Raw genomic sequence first — 20,059 nt, 5'->3', positions numbered from 1 at the left:
AGTGGAGCCTGGCAATAATCTCAGCACATGAAAGGCATAGGATAGGTAATTCAAGGTCATCTTCAGCTACACAGCAAGTTAGAGGGCTGAGGTCTTGTCTCAAAATATAAAACAAGTACTAAGAATGTAGGTCAGTTTGGTCCAATGTCTGTCAACATTCACAGCCTCAGGTTAATCTTCAATACTACATAACCTGTTGGTCCATGCCTGTAATACCAGCATTCCAGAGGTTGAAGCAGGAGACTCAGAAGCTCAAGTCATTTTCAGCTACATAGAGAATTTTTAAGGCTAACCTGGGCTGCACAAGACCCTGTGTCCAAAAACACCCCGAAACAAAATAAAAAACTGTCCTTTAAAATCTTGCTAAGTACCCTCTGACAATGGGCAAAGAGACACCTAGTTAGTGGTGTTGTTCTTCTATCAGTCAGGGGCAGAGCAGATGGCAGTCCTTTCTTTGTTCTATCTTCATGTCTGGCATGGTGGCCAAAGGTATCTTACACCTAGGACTCGTAAAAATCAAATTAAATCAAATCCAGGCAGCACAGTGCAGGAGGAGGAAGATAGACGAGACCTGCAGACCCCATGCCACCCACAAACCTGCCCTCCAGTGCACAGGCACAGGACGGCCACAGACAACCACTTGCCATCACGCCACATCATGCAGCAAGGATATTACCTAGAGGCCTGCCTGTAAAGCATCTTTTTATTCACCTGATGTAATTGTCTCCAGGGCTTATTGCCTTGGTCTTCTAGCTTAGGCCTAGCCCTGGAAGCTTCTAGCCTCCGTACAACCTAATCTAGGCTTCAAATGTTTTCAGCCTCTGAGACTAAGAATAAAGGGTGAGAATAAACTCACACTTTCTAGCTCTTTCTGAATTCTGACTGGCTGGTTCAACTCAGCAGTCTGGCTTAAAACTCCTCTCCAAGCTGACTGATTCAAATTGTCTTCTCTCAGCTTCTGAGTGAACTGCCCTGCTTGGCCTCATACTAATTTTGGCAAATCTGTTCTAATCTTTTGGCTCCTTCTCATTCTCAGGTTCTTTCTATCTTCACCTCTGTCTAGCTTGTTCTCTCTCTCTGCAACCTGTCTCTATAAAATTGCCCCTGAATTCCACAAACTCAACTCCACTGCACTGCCTCTCAACTCACTGACTCAACCAAACTGCCTGAACAGAACTGACTAGAACTCAAAAGATCTACATGCCTGTGTCTCCTGAGTGCTGGAATTAAAGGTGTGCACCACAATGCCTAGACTTAAGCTTTTCTTTACCTAAAACTTGCTCTGTGCCAGGCTGGCCTTGAACTCAGAAATCTGCATGTCTCTGTCCCCCGGGAATAAAGGTATGTTTATATTCCAGCTGGATTACAGAGACCTAGAAGGTCTTTGGATGTGATCTCTTGCCAGAGCAGCCGTGTTCTAAATTAAAATTCCTTTATACAGGGGCTGGAGAAATAGCTCAGTGGTTAAGAGCACTGTCTGCTCTTCCAGAGGTCCTGAGTTCAATTCCCAGCAACCACATGGTGGCTCACAACCATCTACACCCTCTACTGCCTTCTTAGAGCACTAATATGCATAAAATAAATAAATAAATAAATAAATAAATAAATAAATAAATAAATAAATAAAATCTTAAAAATAAAAAAGAATTCTTAAAAAAAAAAATTCCTTTATACCTGCCTGCAGTGGGAACCACCACAATGTGTGAGAATGTGGTGGTCAGATGGGAGAGAAAGAGAAGTGGAGCAGCTTGAGCATTAGAAAGAGAGATGGAACTAGAGACTCAAAGTGTGGGGAGAAGTAGCCTGTTGTGAGTGGCCAGCTCTGTCACCTGGGTCCTTGGTGAGGTCCCAGGCTGAGATGCCCAGTGAGGCAGCTGAGTCCCTGGCTATGCAGCAGCAGGGATTGGTGTCAATGTCCATGGCTCATACTACTACTAGAGGATGCCCCTTGTTGGGGCTGCCACCGGGGACCACATGGCTTATGCCCAGCCCCTTACTGGATGTGGTACTCTGGAGAACTGCTCCAATCTCCCACCTTCAGGTATTATTCAGGAGAGTAGGCCCTGCGCCTCAGCCAGGCAACACAGTGGAGCTGGCCCTGGTGGCAGGGGTGTAGGTGAGCTGGCCGAAGGGTGTTAAGTGTGGGAGAGCTGACCCTGCCCTCATCTACCGTGGGGTGGCACAAACACAGAGGTGATATTCCCCCATCCCCATCCTCTCTTTCTCCCTCGCCACCTCTAGCAGTAGGAAACGCCACCCACAAGGTCATGAGCCCAGGAGAGCTATCCCTGCCCATCACCAACTGCAGCACTCAGGAGAGCAGGCCCTGCACCTCACCTGGGCAACACAGAGGAGCTGGCCCTGATCTGGTGAGCCAGCCCCTTAGAGACTGCATCTGGCTCTGGAGGCATGGGTGTAGAGGATCCATCATGGAGGGCATGAGAGCAGGACAGCTGATTTTGCCCCTGCCAATGGTGGTATTGGGTGGCCAAGACTGAGCAATACTGTAGCGCTCACCCTGCTGGTGCTGATAAGGGAGAACAAATGGGCTGACCAACTCAACTGCCACCCAGGCCCAGATCCAGGGTTCTGAATTTCTCCACCCCAAAATCTATATAATCTGCAAATGGTCGGGACATATAAAAGGGCCAGTCCTGCTGTCCCAAAGCTGCAGGATCTCCATGACACAGGACAACAACAGAATAACCTAGAGGAGTGCCCATGAGGATCCAATATTGATGGTGCCAGAGATCTCAAAGCAGACCAATGACTCACTGCAATGAACATTTGTAAGAGAAGATGTGTGGAGAGAGGGAGATACAGTAGGATACACTGTGACATACTACAGCTTCCATGATGAGATGTTTTCTATGCTTTGTTTTTATTGTTATGTGTGTGTGTGTGTGTGTGTGTGTGTGTGTGTGTGTGTGTGTGTTTTATTTTGGGAGTAGGTTGCAAGAGTGAAGGGTGGATATGAGGGGAAGGGGAGATGAGTGGGACTCGACAAAGAATCAATAAAAACATTTTAAAAAATCTTGCTAAGTAAATAGTTTTAGATAATGACAATGAATAAGAACAGTCTACTTTGAACTGTCTCTTTTGTAAGTGACCAATTTTGAATTCTTTGTAGTGTAGTATGGTCACAGTAAGCTTAACGAACAATCCTGGTCCATCTGTGATTGAAACACCACCTCTAGGATTTCTCTATTAGCCCTGACTGCTTTGGAACTCATTCTGTAGACCAGGTTGGCTTCAAACTCATGCATCTGCCTGCCTCTGCCTCCCAAAGGCTGTGATTAAGGTGTGTGCCAGTATGCCTAACTACTGCTTTTCTTTATAGTTCAATGAACCTCCTTTCTTGACAACTTACTTGACTAGATCCTTGAGCCACCACACCCAGCTCGGTCCTGGTTTTAAGCACCAACCATCTTAGCAACTGGAAAAGGTTTTCAGGTTGGGATTAATGATAAGCTAAGTCTCTAGTTATAAGCTCTGGGAAAATAAGCAGGAAACACAACTCTGCTCACAAGCACCAACTCAGCCAAACAAGCCTCTTATAACAACAATGATACTGAATTTTAGAACAGTAAAGCTTAGGGACAGCCTAGCAAATAAAGGGGGCTATCACCAAGCCAAATGACCGTGTTCCATTCCTAGAACCCACAAGATAAGAAGTGACTCCTACAAGTAGTCCTCTTACCACACATGCGCACACACACACACACACACACACACACAGAAAAATAAAATATTAAAATCCTTTTTACAAAGAGAGGTGAAAAAACATGTTTCAAAGCTATGCTGCTGCTCACATTGCACATGTCTGAACACACACAATCAGAGCACACTTGGACTGATATTCATTGATCAAACCATGGAGAAAAAGGTCCAATTCTGGAACTCCAAGCACAACCATGAGGAGTTGTTGAACCCTCCAACAACTGACTACACAGAAACTGCCCCACTACTCTCTCATCCTCAGAAAAATCCAAAATACTGATTAAAAATAAAACAACAAAAAAACGGCAGGTGGGTGGCACACACCTATAACCCCAGCACTTTGGAGCAGAGGCAGGTGGATCTGTCAGTTTGAGATTAGCCTTGTCGACAAAGTGAGGACCAGGACAGCCCAGGCTACACAGAGAAACCCTGTCTCAAAAACAACAAACAAATAAATAAAAAAACAAGGTCGAGGAGGAAAGGGTTTGGAGATGACTTAGAAGTTAAGAGAGCCTGGATTTGATTCCCAGCACCTACACGTAGGCTCACAACCATCTGTTAACTCCAGTCTCAGGAGATCTGATGTCCTCTTCTGACTTTTGTGAGCAGCAGGCATACATACATACAGTGCACATACATACATACATACATACAAACAAAACACTCACACTCATAAAATAAAATAAATCTAAAATAAAAATAATTAGAATTTTCTATGCGTTTGAATGTATTCCCCTCCCATTATTAAGGGTAGGGTCTCTGATCAAGTTCTTCTATGCAAGACTTGAGTTGTGTGCTCAAGGGTAAAGTTTAAACATTATGACTTCTAAGACTTTTCATGCTTCTAATAATTCACAAAGCCATATGTTCATAACTCACAAAGCCCTATGTTTAGTAGTACATGTGTTACTAAGGAGGGAATTCAAGAGTTTCCTGCATGTTTATGCAGGAACTCTGCTAAGCCTCTACACCTTTTCATTTTGAATCTCTACATGGTGCCCAGATTTTTTTGATCTCCCTGCCTCAGCTTCCCAAGGAGGTGGGATTACACCTGGCAAATATTTTTCGTTGCATTAATGCTGCAAATATAAAAAGGTATCTATTGACAAGTATGAAGGCACCTAAGTAAGAAATAAAACCATAATTCAACAGCAACAGCAACAGCAGCAGCAGCAGCAGCAGCAGCAGCAGAGATTTCAGCTGGGATTGAAAACAAGGCCATCTATTACCAACACCTTTCCCTTGTTCCTTTGCCAGGTCTCCGAGGTGTGTACAGAAAATGGATACCCTGTGCCAAACTCACCTGAGCTCTCTGCCTTCGCTGTACCGTCTACTTGAGGGGGCCCTCGGGGCAGCAGTCTCCAATAACAGCTTCTGGGTGAGCCTGCTGGGGGGGACAGAGTCTCGGCCATCATCCTCATCTGCATCTTGATCACATTTCCATTCTTCATCTTCATTCAAAGTGGGCAGGTATCCAGACATGCCCTTCCCTGTCCCAGACCCTGAGCTCTGGTCACTGCAGACCTTCGGACTCTCTGAGCCTGTCCTTGTGTATTCCAAATAAATGTCAGACTTAAGGAAGGAAGGGTAGGTATTCTCCTCCATGGTGGACTGTATTTCTGTCTGTGCCTGGTCAAACATGGCAGGATCGATCTGCTGCTTCATGACACAGTCCTTTATAAAGCTCTTAGTGGCTGGCTTGGTTTGTCTGGACACAATGCCATTGCTATCCAGAATGTACTTTCGGTAGATGGCTCTTGCCAGCTTCAGCCTCTTCTCCTCATTTGAGTCACAGGGCTCAAGCTTCCTGAAGCCACTGCAGGCAAACCAGAAGTCCAGCAGGTCAGCACAGCCCTCCTGCTTCAGGAAAGTCCTGAACAGGCTGATTCCATCTTGGTCATCCAGTAAGGAATGCAGTGACTCAGCCCACCTCAAGTACGGTGGGGTGGGGGAGGCACTGCCCTCAGGCTCATATCCGAGATCCAGATCTGAACGTCTTGGGGTAGCTGTTGAGGTCTCACTTTTAGTGCTGGTACCTTTCCCAGAGCAGAAACTGTGGTTGACAGGCCTCGTATCAGTAGATACCAGTTCTCCCTCTTCTCCAGGCACTGGGGGCCGGGGGGCATCTTCGGTGAAACTTGCTCCGAGGTCCAAGGGGAAACCCTGCTCCTGGACATTCATTTTGGGACTCTGCGTCAGTGAACAATGAGCGTTGCACCCTAATACCTCAGTACTTACAGCTCCCAAGGAAATCAATCTGTCCTGTTGAAACCATTAAGAGGACAAGGATTAGGAAAGGTGATCCATGGAAACACCAGAGGTTCTCTTGAGATGTGCAGGGATGCCCTCCCACTCCCACTTGGAGCAGAGACTCAGTGCAGACTTCCAGCAGAGACATATTTTGACCTCAAGTTTTGCTCTCTCATTAAGACAATTTCTGGAAACTTTTACAAGGAAGCCTCTCACACTAAGTGAAAGTCTGGATCATGGAGGATATCTCTCCTTCAAGGGAAGCCTTCAGGGTGAGGCCTGAAGATCAACCATCCTGGCTAAAGAAATGAATGTCTGGAGGACAGGAAAGCTGGAAGAAGGAAGGGAGCCTCTGTCCCTGGTCACCAGCATCAATGAGCTGGTCCCTCATACATGAAGACAATCACTTCACTTGCCCTAGTGACACTAGGAAACCAAAGGCACACTACAGATCCTCAGGTGGATAGGCACAAGCCAAGTTTAACAATCTCTGTATTTCCTGTCTGCTCTATAATTTTTCATACTTGGCATGCCTCATGAGCAAACCACACAGCAAGATGTCCTTCCAGCTCTCAACAGCTAAAAGATCAACTGATCATGTGCTACCTTCCACACCATGGACTGATGATAGAAGGTCACAGTCCACATTCAAAAGCATCTATGAATTATCAACACAGACAATTGTAGAGATTCAGAATGCTGTACTTTGCTGTTAATTTCTCTTTTATAAGGAAATTCCCCTCTGACAGCAAAGGGACTATGAAATTGGGAGACAGAAAAGGTACAGGATAAAAAAAAAATTAAAAATACAAGTATGCATTTTCAATAAAGCAGCATACAGGAAATACGGTTTAGCTCTACCAAATAAAAAATGTACCCCTACATTCTTAGACTTAGGGAACTAAAGTTTTTGTTGCTGTGTGGGGTGTGCAAAAGGGACCAAACTATTTCAGATTTGAATAGGAACCTATGCTATGATCTCTGGTCCTTTCTGCTACATCACACAGGAGCTCTAGCAGTGCCTCTCAATACTTCCAAAAGGGGAGATAGCAACATAGCCCCGAATGGTCCTAGGTAAAAGTGAGCTGGAGAGAGACATATGGCAGCGTCACATACCTGAACACTCAATAATCCAGAGGGTACAAAATAAATCCTTAAAACAAAAAAAGCTGGATGGTGGTTCATGCCTGTAATCCCCAGTTCTCAGGAGGCTGAGGCAGGAGGATCATCCTAAGTCAAGACTAGTCTGAGCTACAAAATGAGAACCTGTCTCGACAGGTAAAGCCAGTGTATTGGCACAAATCTATAAGCTCAGCACTTGGGAAGGTGAGGGAGAACTCAAGACCTTGATCAAGAGTTCAAGGTCATGGGCTGAGGTGCAACTCAGATGGATGAGTGTTGCCTGGCAAGCTTTTAGCCTAGGTTTCATGCCCAGATCCCCAATACTGCATAAAACTGAGAGTAGCCGTGCATACCTTTATATGGAGGTAGAGGCAGGAAGACCATGAATTCGAGGTTATTCCTGGCTACATAAGAGGATGGGCTACAGGAGACCCTATCACAAAACTAAAACAACAAAATGCACATCAACAACCAAAAATCAGGGAGTAGCTTTCCTTGGTCACCACTCCACAGTGCTGAGCCCCGACTTCCATGAAATCCATCCTGCTCACTATCACAAAGTACACACTCTACCTGCTAACAATGCTGATGGTTAGATTACTAATGGCTAGAAGGAAGAGGCATGTACAAATAAAACATGGGTCACAATTAGGACATTTCTACAGCTAATGACTTCTTAGGTAGGCTATAATCTAAGTCTCAACAGGACCAGCCTGTTTCTTAAGGTCACAGCCCCTATGACTGCGGTATCCTGCTGCTCATAGACCTCCTGTGCCTCTTTTTAACCCCAGTCACTTTCTGCAGTAAGTACCCTGGCTGTCTGAGGCACCACACCGGCTTACCATGTCTACTATGCTCTCATCTAGGATATCATCATAGGAAAAAAGGGCCTGCATTCCTGGCCACCTGTCCCTGGACATGAACATTCCCACAAATTACTAACGCTGAAACAGCCTAATTTCCAATAATCCCTGGGCTCCCACAGAGGACACCTAGCATTTAAGGCACACACAGAAATACGACACATAAAGCATCTATGAAAATTCAGTAAGAATCCAATGCCCATAGCATCAAATCTGGCCTCAAATCTGTAACTACCCCCTATAAAGTGACTCCCTAAAGGTAATATACAAGTCTAATATCATTTTTAAAATGCCCTCTGACACTGTCAGAACACACAGCCCTGGATATGTGTGTATATATTTATTATACTCAAGTTATACTCAAGTATAACTTCCAAACTTATGATTTAGGCTGAATGTGGAAGTAATAACATGACTAGCATTTTACCAACTATCCACTGATTAAAATTCCTGAAAGGTCAGGGCTCTCCTATTATATCTAATCCAGTTCCCCATCACATAAAATCTTAATGGACAATATAACCCACTTTGTTTCTCTGAAACATGTACAAGTCAACACCTGCTGGAAAAAAAAAAAAAATCAAACAAAATTCCTATGCTTCACACACTTTCTCATCCCTGATGTGAAGCTCTAAAACCGAAACCGGTTAGTACTGCCTCTCTCAGGTAAAGTTAAGACTCCATGTTCTCCAAACAGCCTGTGAGTAAAGGAACGTGTGAGAGTAAAAGGGAGGAGTACACATAACTCTTTTATAAGTTATCTTGGAGATGAGCTGAGAAAAAACCCGAAGAAGCTGGTGGAGTTTTCTTCTCTATTTTCTTCATGCCTAATTAAAAATGTGCGGTCTGGCTTCGGTGGGTTTGTTTTTTGTTTGTTGTTGTTGTTTTTTTTTTTTTTTTGGGGGGGGGTGTTCTGGAGGGAGGGCAAGTAAGGCATTAACCAGACAAGGAATGAACACCAGGACAACTGAGTATTTGGCAAGCTGAACCACAACATAGACACAGAGTGCCCTCCTTGGGATGACGCGAGGGGAGGACACACACACATCCGCAGTTCAGAGGACACACACATAGTCTAGCACCATCAGCTTCCCAGCACCAATTCACCTACATCCTAAACCTGCCCCAGACCCACGAACAACAAGCACACCACACTTAGACACACGTCCAACCATAGATAATTCCTAGAATCCTTGGTCTTCCTTTCTCCCTCGTCCTGTTCACATAGGCCTTCGCCTTCCCCATGCCCTACTATCATTTCTTCCCTGGCACATCGGCTTCCCAAAGCCCTTCACCCCATATGCCTAGCATACCATGCAGTCCCCACGCCTGTACTCTTACTGCGGAGCCTGCACTTCTGCTCAGCGTCCCCTTCGAGCTCTGGCCTCCCCGCGCCGCGGACAACCTCGCACATCGCGGGCCGCGCTCCGACACGCCTCCCGCCCGCAACTCGCGCGCCCCTCTCTTCCGGGTCCGCGTACGCCGGCCTAGCGCGGCCTACTCCCGCAGCCCCGGGCACCAGGCCTCCGCGCCAGAGGAGCGCGCCCGCCGGCTCCCACTACTCACCAGCGCGCGGCGGCGGTGGAGGCGCGGCCCGGGGCCTGGCTCCCGGCCCGGCCAGGCCCATGCGCTCAACGGCGGCTCAGCGGGCGGGCCACGGCGGGGGCGCGGCCCTGGGGGGGCCCCATCGCGGCGGCGGCGGCGGCTCGGCGACCCGTGGCCCGGAGGCAGCGCGAGACAGGCCGCAGAGCGCCGCCCGGACCCGCTGCTCACTCTCACCAGCCCTCTCTGGAAGGAGGCTCCAGCCCGACCCCAGCAGGCTCCTGCTGCGGCGGCGGCGGCAACGGCCGCAAGCGCTTCCCTGAGCCGGGAGCCTGAGCCCAGAGCGCTGAAGCCCAGGCCCGAGCGCCCCCGCCGGCGCCGCCCGGAAGTGCGGGGGCGGGGCTGCTGTGGAGGCGGGGCCTCGATGTGGAGGCAGAGCCACAGAGTGGGACGGGGCTTCTAACCTGGGGCGGGGTGGGAGGACGATACGAGAAGAGTAAGGGGCGGGGTCTTGAGCGGGAGGCGGGGCCTTGAGCGGGAGGCGGGGCTGCGGCGTTGTCGGGGTCGGAAACAGGAGCCAGGCAGTGTCTTGCTGTGATGGAGGCGGGGCGTGGGCGAGGATCACCGCTATGACGTAGTTGCGGAGGACGCCCAATGGGGCGGTGACTACAGCTGGTCCCGAAAGGTGGCATGGGAAACAGCCCTGGGCGCGCTCAACAACTATGGCCATCACCGAACCCTGGGCCAGTTCGCTGAGGACAGACCGCCCATGTCTGGACCGACCGACACGCCTGGTCACAGGCACTATTCTGAGAGGGCTTCTGGGTATCCGGACGCCCTCCACACACAAACACACACGCGCGACATACTGTCTCCAAGGCATCTCTTGCTGAGGTTATGGACCTGAGTCTGCAGGCCCAATAAGCCAACTCCATATTGCCCCATCACAGGCTTCAGAACACGAGGCCACAGCATCAAGCACATAAAGGCCCATCTCTCTTACTTGGCAGCCGGCCCTACACCAGTTTTGGGGATACTACCCTGTTAGTACCAGCACAATAAAAGTGCGTTGTTCGCGGCTCAACCCTCCGTCAGCCACTGCCCAAGGAGAAGGATGTGAACGCAAGAACTGCATCTACCCTGCAGATCAGGACCCCAGAGCACAGACCTCTCAAGGTGGTCCATTTTGCAGACAAGAGGTTGCAACACAGGCTCAGTGCACACTCGTCCGGGGCTCACCTTGGCCACAGGACTCCTGGTACCCACATTCTTGCAAGAACCTCTTCTGTTGTGGCCCCATACCACCCTATCCTGACTGCATCTGCAATTGCCCATCTACATGCTTCACTATAATGTTGCTGCTAATACCACTAACCAGCTTTCTCCTGGACGTTGTTCACCCTCGTTGCCGGGTCCCTTATCCCTCATGGCTCCCAGGCAAAAGCAGGCCATCTTCCACCCAGCTGCCTGGGGTGATCCTGAACCTGCCACCGGCCTCTGAGAGGACTTAGCACAGTGCTGGTGCCCAGGGTTGCCCTGTGTAGTGAAGGGGCCATGTAACTACTACTAGAGTGACCTCGCCTGCCAAATTCCCCTCCTAGACCCATCACGGAGCCTCAAGGCTGAGGCTAGGGTATGGACAGTGCTGTCCTGCTAAGCCAACATGGCCCCGTTCAAATCCCAGCACAGGTTTCATGTTCACACATGTCCAACTAAAATAATCAGGGGCCAAGGGCGCCTGGACACTGGGGACTCCCTTGCAGCCCCTGTCCCAGATCATTCAGCCTCATATCATTAGAAGAAACAATTATGGCCACTGAGTGAGCAATACACAGCCTTGGCCTAGGGCTGCCTCCCCACTCCCAAACCAGGGCCCCAACGCTTGCCTTGATTCTGTAGAGCTGCTGCTGCGGCCAGGCCAGGCTCTCGGGATCAAGTCCACGTCCATCCTCCTGCTAGCCCACGGTGGTAGGTATCCCCAAGCCCTGGGACCAGAATAGGACCCTCGGGCCTCCAGCTCCTCGGGGCCCCTGCCCTGCAGGGACAGGAAGGGAATCAGGAAGCCTGGAGGAAATTCAACAGCCTGCTAAGATGGGCTGTGGGGTGGCCAGGTGTGGAGTAATTCCAAATAGGGGGTGAGGGAGGGTAGACCAGAGGAAGGAACTCTACCAATGGCTAAATATGGAGACCTTGAGGGAATGTCTGTAGCGAAGAGTGGGGAAAGGACAGCACTTGAAAACCTTGCTTCTGAGAGATAGGTACCCCCTATACACAGGGACCTTAAAATACAAATGCAATGCCCATTGCTCCACCCAGAACTACCACTAGCAGCTTTTGGAATTTGTTCAGGGTTCTTCCCAGAAATCAAGGAGTAAACCCTTGTGAACTTGTGAACAGAGATTATTTTCTTCAACATAGACAAATAAATCCTTTTTTATTTCATTTTTGAATTTTTGAGACAGGGTTTCTATGAATAACAGCCCCGACTACCCTGAACTGTTTTTGTAGACTAGGCTGGCCTTGAACTCACAGAGATCCACCTGCCTCTACCTCCCGAATGCTGGGATTGGAGGCATGCACCATCATGCCCAGCTAGCAATACTTAGTTTTTTTTAAGCCTTTAATATATTTGTCCCTATGACTGAGGGACCATTCATGAAAAATGATACAAAGAAAGTCACCTGGCATCACCTGACATGTGTTGCAGAGGGTCTGGCCCAGCGATACAGGGCAGGAAAACCTACAGCAGAAGGCCAGCTACAGAAATGAATGGCCACCGTCCATGCCCAAGCTCAGGAAGAGAGGATAAGAAGGAACCATTCTGACCCCCAATTCTGGGGGAGGAGGGGCTTCAGGCTCAGCTGTTTCTAGCTGTCTGTCCCTTGACCTCTCTACCCAGTGCAAAGGTGTAGCAGGTGGTGATGGACGGCAACTGAGTTTTGAGTACAGAAAGTGAAGACTCCAGTCTACATGTCTTATTTGACATTCTAGAATAAGGCAGCCATCTGAACCCAAAGGACTCAGAATGCTCAGAGGACTTGGATGGCCCAGGTCCCTCCCTCTGTCAGCCAGCTGCCTTCCTGCCATAAGCCAAATCCTGGCCTTTGCCTCACCTCACAGATCTTCTTTTTCCATCATTTCTGAGATTGGGATCGGGGATCTGAAAGGTAAGGGTCGGGTAGAGTGGCCAAGCTCTCTGCCTAAGAGGACAAGTAGTTTTGAGACACAACAGTGAGGAGGTAGGCCACAATGCCACAAACACAGATTTTTGTGTCGCAGGACAAGTGTCTACAAAGGCAGGAGGAATAAGAGCCTATCAAAGAGAGCTCACATAGGTCCCTAAAGGGAGCAGTTAGCAAAGGGCCCCTCCCACAACCGCTCCAAAACAGTCTCACTGTATAGATCAGGCTTAAGGTTGTGAGCCTCCTGCCCAAGCTATCCAAGGAAATGAATGTGTCACATATTTCCAGGAATGATTGTGTCACTATGCCCCACATGAATTTTACTTTATTCTTCATGAAAGTGCTGCAGTAACATTATCATTACAATTACATGGAAGCTGCCACCTTCCAGTTGACATCAATGTATAATAACGCATAGGAGCAACATAAAAACGAAGCCCAGGATGCAACTGCTCATGGGCAGCATTAGCTTGTGTTTTCCTGTGTTCACTCCAGGCTAGGCTCTCAGGAGACTTTGACTTTGTACCAGCAGCCACCTTAGCAGTGGCATGACCCTTGACAGATTTCATTTATTCTTTTTTTTTTTTTTTTTTTAAGTGTGTATGGGCACAAGATAACCAGGGCCCATATGAAGAAGTCAGAGTACAACTTTTGGAAGCTGATTCTCTTCTTCCACATGTGGGTCCTTGGGATTGAACTCAAGCCAGGAAGCTCAGCAGCAAGCTCCTTTACCTGTGAGCCATTTTGCTGGCCCCAAGTTCTTCCTTGTCTTGTATCACTCCTGGTGATATGCATGTTGCATTACTCTTGTTTGTATTTTGCCCAACAAGAACACGACCGTCTAAAATGATATGGTTCAACATGGCTGCAGTTTTTGGTTTGTTTTTTGTTGTTGTTGTTTAGACAGGGTTTCTCTGTGTAGCCTTGGCTGTCCTGGACTTGCTTTGTAGACCAGGCTGGCCTCAAACTCAGAGATCTGCCTGCCTGTTTCTTCTTGAGTGCTGGGATTACAGGTATGTGCCACTCAGCTATGGCTGCAGTGTTAACCACTTCTAAAAAAATGGGTTCTGTGCCAGAGAGCATTGCAATGGAGGGTTCTGCTAGCTCCTGCTTCAGAACGCTATTTCAGCTCAGTGTCTGCCCTCCCATTCCAGGTAAGGAGCACCCATCCACAGAGAAGTGGAGAATTAATCACCCCACCTTGTTAGTATGCTCTCTTCAGAGATGGACACCATGGTCACTAATTGTGACCTCTGGGTTACTATCTGTTCCAGGTCCCATCAGGTGGTTCTATGCTTATCCCCTGGGTTAGACTCTAGAGGTACTCACAGCCATGCCCTTCTCTATCCAGCAGACTTGATCCTGCATACCATCTTCCTGCCAGCCTCCAGAAGTCAAGAGTAAGGCAGGAAAGCAGTGTAAACAGGCATGAAGGTGGTGCTGGGCCAGCTCCCAACTTGAGTGGACCCCAAGAAGTAAACCCTTCCCAGGATACTATCAATGCGTTCTTACTATGACCTGATTCCCTACTGTCCTAAGGGGAGTCATCCACACTGCTGTTCTAAAGGGCTCTAGCCCCCAGGACTTGTCTAACGGGCATCTGGGAGAAAGGGAAATGCAGATACCAAGGTAACAGGCAAGAAGATTAGGATCAGCCGGTAGGCATGGAGGGTGTGTGGTCTAAGTTAGCACTCCTAGAGTCAAGAAAGCAGAAGATAACCTGCCACAAAGCCCAACACGTCTCCCAGTAAGGGGACCACAGGAACACAAGGGAATGGCACCAGCCACTCTGAACCACTACTCTGGAGACTCGAATGCCTGCTGTGTCTGAGTAAAGTGTTCCCCTTGGCAAACTGGGGTCCCTTAGTGGTCCATGCACAATTCTGCATAAACAAGACCGGGTAACAGGATAGTCTACTGCTATGCCTAGTGTATGTCTTAAAGAGAATCAGAAGCCTGCTGGCCTCCCTAACCCCAGCACTATTTTCCCAGGATAGTTAGTGCTCTCCTTTGAGTATGCCAGGCCCTGAAGATGCTCTGCAGGTGTTCTTTCGTGCTTCCTTACACAGCCTCCGGCCACTTCCTCTCCCTAGCCTGGGCACACCTGCCCTCCTGCTGCCCACTGTCACCTTCTGTTCCTTCCCCAGATGTCATGGTCATTCTTCCCAGCTTCTCTTCATAAGCCTTTTTGTGTCCCGGGCACTCCTGAACCCTGTATTGTGTATTGGTTTCCTTCTATCTGACTCTGCTCAGTTGCCCCCACAAACTTGCAAAGTCCCCATACCCAAAAGCTACCCATCTGGCAGGTGGCCAGGGGACATCCAGACAAGTAAAAAGGTATCACCTAAGAAGGCTAATGGACCACACCTTTTGCCCACTTAGGCCCCTCCTCCTACCACCCACCCCTACACTGCTGTCCTGAGATGTCTCTGTCTGCTGCCTAGGAACCCTGTGGGCAGCGGCGGCCAAGTTCTAAGTATGTGATTATGTATGCTGGGGTCCCTCCAGCCCCTTTGTTGCTGCAGAATCTGTCTTGGCAAACAAAAGTGCACTGGATTAGCCACAGTGGATTAAAAGATTTGCTTCTCAGAGTTTACCTAACAACCTACCAATCACATCGACAGCAGCTTTCAACCCCCAAGGATGCATTTACCAGGCTGGCCGAGAGCTCATGGCCGATGGGCAGCAGAACCTGACTGTGGTAGTTACGCACCCAGACACAGCCCATCCTCACACCCAGCATTGCCCATTGCCCAGCATGCCTTCCCAGCTCCTACAGGCTCTTTTGGGTAGACTCTGGGGAAGGGAGAGGATGCAAGTAAAAAGTGAAAGCCCAAAAAGGGGAACTAGGTCTAGCCAGGACTGACTTACAGAAGATGTATCGGGGATCAGGCCTCTCCTTCACCCACCCTGGCCCCCGATGCATCCACGCATGTCATACACAGCAGCCAAGGACAGAAGCAACATGGAGGGTGACCACAGGAGGCAGGTGATATACCAGGCTCTTCTGTGCTGTGGCACATGGCCTCTCCGCTGTCACCCCACAGCATGTGCTCCTACACACATATGCGCGCACACACACACACACACACACACACACACACACACACACACACCACTCACTCACAGGCATGCCCCTTTGATCTCCGAAGGGGACTCCATTGACAAGCTCTTAATCGCAGCTGCCTGTGCAGGGCTGTGCTCTGAAGTCCCGAGTAATGGGATTTGGCGCTTCTGATCTATCAGGGCTGTCTGCTCCCCCTGTTATAGGTGGACATTTTTTTTCTGTTGCTTCTTTTTTTCCCCCTTATTGAAAAAAGAAAAATGCTCCTTAAACCGCGCCGATTTGAGACGGTTTGTCGCTGAGCCCAGGCGTGGTGGTCAGGACACCAAGAGCTTGGGCTAGTCGGGGGGTCTTTGAAGCCGCCTCTGTATGGTCTCTGATGTGAGAGACCAACCGAGGCGGTTTTCGGACCCGTGGTGGTGTGGTGTGGCTCCATTCTGCTCATACTTTCTTTGTCTCCTCCTTTGACCCTTCCACAGACCATGGGGGGTGAGGATCCGAAGTGAAGGGTTGGTGGGAGTGTGTGTGTCTGCTGAGGGTGGGGTGGGCTGAGGGCAGGGCCGAAACCACAAGAACAATGGGCTACAAGGACCACCTACATCCACCTGTCCACCCATTTTTCCACCCATTTGTCCACCCGCCTGGCTTACCTCACCTGCCTGGCTCCAAGTGCCTGATCGCGCCCCACTGTCCCGCTGTCCGCCATGATGGGCTTGGCTGTCCGTCCGAGCACTTTCAGCCACTCCAGGAAGCGGGTCCCTGCTCTTGGCTACTGTGTGGCTGGGAGGCAGAAGCGTGACTCTGGGCTGCAGCTCGGGCTCCTGCCGCCTATTGGCTGAGGCAGGGACCAGATGACGGGCCTCAGAACCCTATGGTAGCCATGGCAACCAGCCCCTTTAGACACCGCCACCCCCCAAGCCACTCCTATTTGTGGAGGGAGCAGACAGTGCTGCCAGTGGCCCCATGCCAGTGTCCCTTCAGAGGGGCAACTGGGATTGACTACATACTACCTGTCTCTATACTAGCTCTTAGGCATTTTTGTTATATGCTTCATACATGTCCCATGTGAAGGGGTCTCTGTCCACCTCAGGGGCTTTCCTGAGCTGTTCTATATCCTGCTTGATTCCCTGGCTGACGTAGAAACAATGATTTTTTGAGACCCCACTGAGAAAAGGACTTCAGGTCAGGCTTGCCCCAGGGGCTGAAGGCCAGGCCTATGCTGGTGAAAACAAAATAAAACAAAACAAAAACAGTGAGTAGGGGGAATGGTAGACAATGAAAGGAAAAAACAGGGAGAGAGCCCACCCCAATTGCAGATAGGAAGAGCCAAGCTTTCACCCTACCTCAGATGGAAGTTTGTCAACACTGGCTCCACTCCCAAAGCACTCCATCCTCTTGCTGTAATATCACTGCCTGTTGAACACATAGACCTGCTGCCAAGACCCTCCCATGGTCCTAAGTATGGCCCTTGGGTCCCTGACCTGGAAAGACTCTGGAACCCTTCTAGAGAACACTGTATCCCCAAAGCCAATATTAGTCCCCAGAGAGACATCCCAGAATACCCCAAGAATAGAGATTCTCAGCAAGAGTATGACGTGTCATCCCTCCATGAACTAACCATTCTGGTTACAGACCCTTGAACCACCTTGAAGCCACCGACATCCCAGTTCTGTGACATTTAGAAACAGCCCCGTCTGGTCAGACATCAGTGAGAGCAAGCACTGCCTGCCTGAGAGCCTTGCAAGGCCCCTTGAGGGCTCTCAGACTGCATCCCACTTTCTAAGTAAAACCCAGACCACACCCGCTGAGCAATAATATCTTGATAAACACCACCTCGGCTTCCAGGAGCAGGTACCATCCTCTAGATCCTCAGAGAAAGCCAGATCCTGCTAAAGAGCCAGGAGAGTCTGGAACATAGGTCCAGGGGTGCTTGCATCCAGAGAAGCACGGTCAGAACAAGCAGGGCCGGTCTTAGGGAACCACGCTTGGAATGGCAACTCAGGGACCAGCCCTAGCATGGCCCATGGCTTACGCTAGTCTTCACGCTAGTCAGTTCCAGTGCTTCCTGTGCTGACACAGGACAGCATGTGAACTTGAAGGGTCTCCTTACCACACTGGAGACCACCAATAGACAAGTCTCCTCCACAGGAAGGGTATGTGTGTGGGAACGGCAGCCTGAGCCAGCTGGTTGTGAGAAAGGGTCCATTCTACAGCACAGTGTAAATTAAGGGAGGTTGGAGTGAGCTGAAGCTGCAGTGATGTAGAGTTCCTCCGGCTGGCTGAGCTCTTCCGGGCCCAGGCATCCAGCTTGCGATGGCTCAGAATAGACAGGAGATGACCTGGGGACCACACAGCCTGACCTGTGTTTGCAGGAAGGGTTCAAGCTGTCAGAAGACCATCCATGGTGGGAGCATAGACAAGAGCAGGTAGACTGCCATACACAGGCAGGGTGAAATGAGAGTGGACCTCTAGTGGTTCCCTGGGCTCCCAGAGTGCTGCTAGGGCACAGAACCAGGGTCGATGGTGCCGAAGAAACCCCTAGGGCCTTCCCGCCCTCCTCTGTGAAAGGCAGAGGCTCTTTCTGGCCTTGGTCTCATTTTTAGATGGAGCGATGGGGTCACAGCTTCTCAGCTTCTCAGGCCTCTACTACCCAGTCCCAATGTGCAAGAAACAAGAGAAGTAAGAAATCACAGCAGCAATGATACAGCCTCCTATCCACCCTTATCACCACAGCCAGCTGCAGTCCCTTTAACAGTAAGGCTGACCTCAGACTGTTGTCATACAGACACAGCGGGGAGTTTGTCTGCCTTTTACAGGTTGGTCTTAGTACATACCCCTGGTACAGGCCCTGAGACACACAGCAGACAGACAGCTTAGTTCATGGGACACAGAAAGAACTAGAAGAGTGGCTAAAGCAGCTAAAGTGGAGGCTTAAGACTCATGGCAGCCAAGGAAAATCAGGCAGAGAGCCACTTCCCCGACAGCTTGCATCTCAGCTCCTATTCCATGCATGGTTTGGAGTATGAACACAGGCTTGCCTCAGTGTGTATACGTGCATGCATCTATGAGCATCACAGTTGTCTGACTCAAGGATGTTTATAAAGCCAGGCAGGCCTCACATCTAAAATCCCAGAACTCAAGAGGGTGAGACATTAAGTTTGCCTCATATTCTAGACCTTCCTGGTTTAAAGTGAGACCCTGTCTCAAAAAAGAAAAAAGAAAAAAAAAAAAAATAGTGAGGCTGTAATAAAACAAGTAACTACATCCTACTAGAATGGGGCTATCCTGGGATTCAAGGCTAGGGCCACACCAGAGTACCCCTCAGTTCTGTCTGGCCTTCTGTTAGGAAAATGAAACAACTTCAGTCGTCAGCAGAGGTGACCAGCAGTGACTAGCACTGACATGTTCAGGCCACATTCAGCACTTGTTACTGTAAAAGGAGGTTAGAGCTTGTAAGATCTCAAGCGAAGCCCCTGCCCTACTCTCACTATGACCCTCAAGACAGCCACATATCTCTTGGGGCCCCAGGAAACTCTGACACAAGAAATCCTACAGAACCTAGCCAGGCCTGGGGTGGGGGAGGATACATCCATAATTCCAGCACTTGGAAGAGACAGGGATATGAGGATCTGGAGTTCAAGGCCAGCCTGGACTACATAGGGTTATCCCCACTCAAAAACAAAGCAGCTGGGTGTGGTGGACCACACCTGTAATCCCAGCACTCTGGAAGGCAGACAGGCGGATCCCTGTGAGTTTGAGGCCAGTACAACCAAGGCTACACAGGAAAATCCTGTCTCAAAAAACCAAAAAAGAAAAAAAAAAAAGAAAGAAAGAAAGAAAAGAGTAAGCAACAACAACAACAAAAAATTCAACACAGGCTCTACTTGACTCAGGCCTTGGCAATAAGAAAGGGCATAGATAATCAAAGAGGTATCTAGCTGAACCAAGCAGACAGTGAGGGCATCCTATTACACATCCAAACAAAGACGACCTAGCCCTAGCCGGAAGATACTGATTTACACTTAGGACTCAGGAATCATGCTGGTGATGTAAACAATTAGGCAGAGCCTTGTGGGTCTCTTGTAGGGTCCACCAAGGCAGAGCTGGCCAAGTAGTGTTTGATGTGGGTTAAAAAAATTTTTTTAATTACACTCAGCGAGATGGCTGAACCGTAAAGACACTTGCCATCAAGCCTAATGAACTGCCTGGTTCTGGAATCCATATGGTAGAAGGAAAGAGTCAATGCCCACAGGTTACCTCCTGACTTCCACATGCTTCATGGCATACGAAAGTACACATACACACTAAATAAATGT

At 49.2% G+C, this 20,059-nt stretch overlaps 1 protein-coding gene and 1 non-coding gene across 4 annotated transcripts in view; one reads left to right on the top strand and one right to left on the bottom strand.

The window, feature by feature from the left end:
- Positions 1–9,867, bottom strand: part of Axin1 (axin 1) — a 50,732-nt gene extending 40,865 nt beyond the window's left edge. For 2 of the 3 annotated variants that reach the window (XM_055604685.1, XM_055604686.1), the window contains exons 1-2: positions 9,522–9,867; positions 5,024–5,982 (exon numbers count right to left, since the gene is read on the bottom strand). In XM_055604685.1, the coding sequence (XP_055460660.1) occupies positions 5,024–5,901 (878 nt within the window). In that variant the 5' untranslated portion in view covers positions 5,902–5,982; positions 9,522–9,867. Of the gene's footprint in view, positions 1–5,023; positions 5,983–9,521 lie in introns of those variants that run through there. The other variant, XM_055604684.1, reaches the window with a different exon arrangement.
- LOC129674735 (small nucleolar RNA SNORA48) lies at positions 370–513 on the top strand. Its single transcript, XR_008719838.1, has one exon. It is a non-coding gene; the product is annotated as a small nucleolar RNA SNORA48 (small nucleolar RNA).
- Positions 9,868–20,059: the final 10,192 nt, after the last annotated feature.

This window comes from Psammomys obesus, unplaced genomic scaffold (assembly GCF_907164565.1).
Source record: "Psammomys obesus unplaced genomic scaffold, mPsaObe1.curated_primary_1811, whole genome shotgun sequence".
Classification (NCBI taxonomy): Eukaryota; Metazoa; Chordata; class Mammalia; order Rodentia; family Muridae; genus Psammomys; species Psammomys obesus.
This window is presented reverse-complemented; position numbering and strand designations above follow the sequence as displayed.